General features: G+C 40.2%; 1 protein-coding gene across 2 annotated transcripts in view; it reads right to left on the bottom strand.

Annotated features, from left to right (window-relative positions):
* Positions 1-3,423, bottom strand: part of LOC109290406 (macrophage migration inhibitory factor-like) — a 20,955-nt gene that overhangs the window by 7,609 nt on the left and 9,923 nt on the right. Inside the window, exon 2 of one of the 2 annotated variants that reach the window (XM_019506897.1) lies at positions 921-930. The exons of the other annotated variant lie outside the window; for it this stretch is intronic. Within the exon in view, the coding sequence (XP_019362442.1) occupies positions 921-930 (10 nt within the window). The remainder of the gene's footprint in view (positions 1-920; positions 931-3,423) is intronic. 2 annotated transcript variants of the gene reach the window in all.

A 3,423-nucleotide genomic window follows, 5' to 3' on the forward strand; every position in this document is an offset into this window, starting at 1 on the left:
GAGTCAGAGGCTGTGTTGTGCAAAGGCCTTGCCACTATGCTGCAGGAGGGATATGCTTGGCAGAGTCCCAGACTGCATTCCTGGACCAAATACCTGAAGATGTTCTATATTTTGCAACATTTGAAAGTACGTTTCCAACATAAAGTCCTAAGTGTGTTGTTTGTTTTGTAATCCAGTCAAATGCAGTAGCAGTGCTATCATCACTAACATTTCTGCCTTTGAATCTTGGATCCAAATAATTTGCAGCAGCATGCAGTGACTGGCAGTAAACTTCTTCCCGTCTGTTAATAGTCTTTCACTTTTCTTTCTTCTTTACTTGTAAGCGGAGATACATTTAAAAACAGTTGATTTTATCTGGGCCATTTGGTAAGGAATGTCTGACAGAAGTGCACTGTCTGATCCAGATGCAGTGACTGCTGAAGAAATTGGCTTTAGAATCTTCAGGGAGTTCTGCAACTGAACCCAGAAGACATCCTCATCAAGTACATTGTTCCTTACACTTCTGGGTACTTTCAGATCCTTAATTAATACTGTTCCTTGAAGAGCTGCTTTGTTTTTTAGTAAACTTTCAAATAAGATTACCACTTCACCTAATCTAGTTTTACTACAGAGTTTGAGTGTCACTATTTGATTATTTACATTCTTTTCTTCCTGCTTCTTCTTAAACACTGCAGCTACAATATGAGTAGCCTTTACATGTTTTATAACTTCTTTTGCTGTTCTATGGATCTTTTGCAGAGTGTCCAACTTCATGTCATTAAGAAGCAAGTTTAACCCATGGGATGCACATCCTATTGCACTAATATGTGGCTATTTATCCATTATGATCACCCATGCTGTTTTTCTGTTACTTGCATTGTCAGTCAGCAAAGCAAATACTTTACCGCTCCCAATCTTTTGTAGGACTTCACATATTTTACTACTGATATACTCTGCAGTATGCCTGTTCTCTCCTGTTTCAGTGCTTCTGTAAAAAACTGGTTGAGGTGTTATCACAAAGTTTATGATTCTTTCTCCCCACACATTTGTCCATCCATCTGTAAGTACTGCAAGACACAGTGCTTTGTTGATTTTTCCTTGCACATATTGCACAGTTTGCATAGTTCAGATTCTGACTCTAAAAGAGGCTTGCTCAAAGAATGTCTTCTGGGCAAATGGTATGATGGTCTTAGTAATTTCAAAGCTTCCTGCCAGTGTGCATTTTCAGTTATTGACAATGGCATCTGAGACGAATATATTGCTCTTGCAAGAACTTGGTCAATTTTTTTGTGATCTTCAGGTGTCATCTTACCTACAAATGAAGCTATTGAAGGTCTTTTATATACAGTTGGTTGGAATATTTGGTTACTTGACAATGTTGATTGGGCAACCCTTTGTGATGCTGATGTTATAGAAGCAGCAGCAGCAGAACTTCTGGATCAAGAACGTTGGAAAGAGCTACCTGCACTTTCATCATCATAATCTACCTCCTCCTCACTTACACCCACGAAGGATTTGTTAATGTCTGCAGGACACTTCTTACATACAAGGATGTGTTTGGTCATCTTAGTAGCATTTGGAAATGCATATTTCATTTGACTGTATTTGCAAATCACATTTTTCTCCCCTCAGCATAGTTTGCAGTGTGGAAATGCTTCCATATGCTAGAAGCTGGTCTCACCATTTTGCTGAGAGAGAAAAAAGAAAAATGTAATTTAATGGCTAGCTTGCCTATATAAACCCTAAGCTATAGCAAGTACAAATTTAGTAATGGATGGAGGATAAGCCTCCTCAGAGTTAACTGTGAACAACTTCCCTGCCCTGCAGGCCTCCCCTCATAGCTAAGGTTGGGTGATTTGTCACAAAACATCAGATTAGTAGGATTTCAATTATGAATCACATAGGTTATGAAAATATACTAATGCAGTGAAAATATAGTTTAGTATACTGAATTCAGAACAATTTAAGCTCTTACCTTTCAATAAAGAAGTATACTGTCTTAGCTCCTTTGTGCTGCTTCTGTACCTCTGTGGATCTCAAGGTCATGGGGCCAGGAGGAGGCAGGTTCCTTCCAACACCTTTGATTTGCTCTTTCTCCTCTCCTGAGGCTTTTGAGCAAGCAGGGCAATAAGCTCCTTGTTTCTAATCTCTACAGGAATGAATGGATGCTGCTGCCAGTGTCCACTTCCAGTCCTTTGAGGCCTAGTCAGGAGGACAGGAGCAGATCCACCAACCTCTAGATCAAAAGTCAACAACAGAAGAAGTCCACAAGCAAAGAAGGGACTGAATCCTTCTTCCCTCTCTTGTGAAAGTGGCAGTGCCCCTGGGGGCAGAAATGCATCTTGCTTTTGTATTTGAGAGTTGTACTGTACTTCTTGTCCTTGGTGTACAGGAATTGTAATGATCTGATACTGTAGATAGTCTTATATAAAAGTCTTCCTATTACATAGTTATCAGAAAATATTTTTGGGGAGTAAAGGGTAGCAATATATGAAGACCTTGTCTTAAACATTTTATTCATCATTCTACAAGAAAATATTTCATAAGAATTTTTTTTAATTTTTCCAAAAATGTTCATTTTTTCCAAAACCCCCCAAAAAAGTCCTTGGGAAAAAATTGAAAAAAAATTCCCCCCCCCCCAATTTTTCTATTTTTTTTCTGGGCCTTCACATCTCTATACCTGCCAGCATGGTTTGCCCCATTAAGAGTCCTTCGGAAAGTTCAAATAATAGCCCATAAGCAGGCTTGTATACCTGCAGCCTCACTGCCTAGCTTTGCCCCCTTGGGAGCCCCTTAGCTGGTGCTAATAACTCAAAACAATAACCCTTGGTCCAAACACACAAGTAAATCAAACCTGCAGCCTCTCTCTAGACAGCAGGAGGAGGCCGTTTAGCTCTGGCCCTTTCTAGAGGCAAACTCTTTTGGCCCTGGTCTGCCTTCTACACACAAACTACTTCCCCCAACTCAAACCCCTTACTTGTCCCCCACTTGGGCTTTTAAGTGCTAGCCAATCATTCACAGCTGGGCTTGTACCACATGGGTAGCTGCCCCACTTAAAGGGCCAAACCACCCTGGTACACTCTGTGTGATACATTTTATCATGGTTGCACTGCAAATAAACTGCATGATTTGCTTGTTACACCTGGTAACATAGTTCCTGTGCCTCCACTCCTATGGGTGCCCCCATAAGTATTCCTTATGTATCTACAAAGAGATGAAGTACACTTTGATGCCAGAGTCAAGGTCAACTTCATAATAGAGAAAATGTTTGGCGGTGAACTCTGGGAACAGATGTCATTCAGACCAGCAGTGAAAAAGACTCCTTAGTAATAAGTGGATAAGTGGTAGTGTAAGAGTGATGTTGTAGCTGTGATGGTCCAGTGCAGGAGACAAGGGTTTCTTAGAATGATATCTTTTGTTCATAGATTCATAGATTCATAGATT

Source organism: Gavialis gangeticus, unplaced genomic scaffold, assembly GCF_001723915.1.
Source record: "Gavialis gangeticus isolate Ggan-Ray unplaced genomic scaffold, GavGan_comp1, whole genome shotgun sequence".
Lineage (NCBI taxonomy): Eukaryota > Metazoa > Chordata > Crocodylia > Gavialidae > Gavialis > Gavialis gangeticus.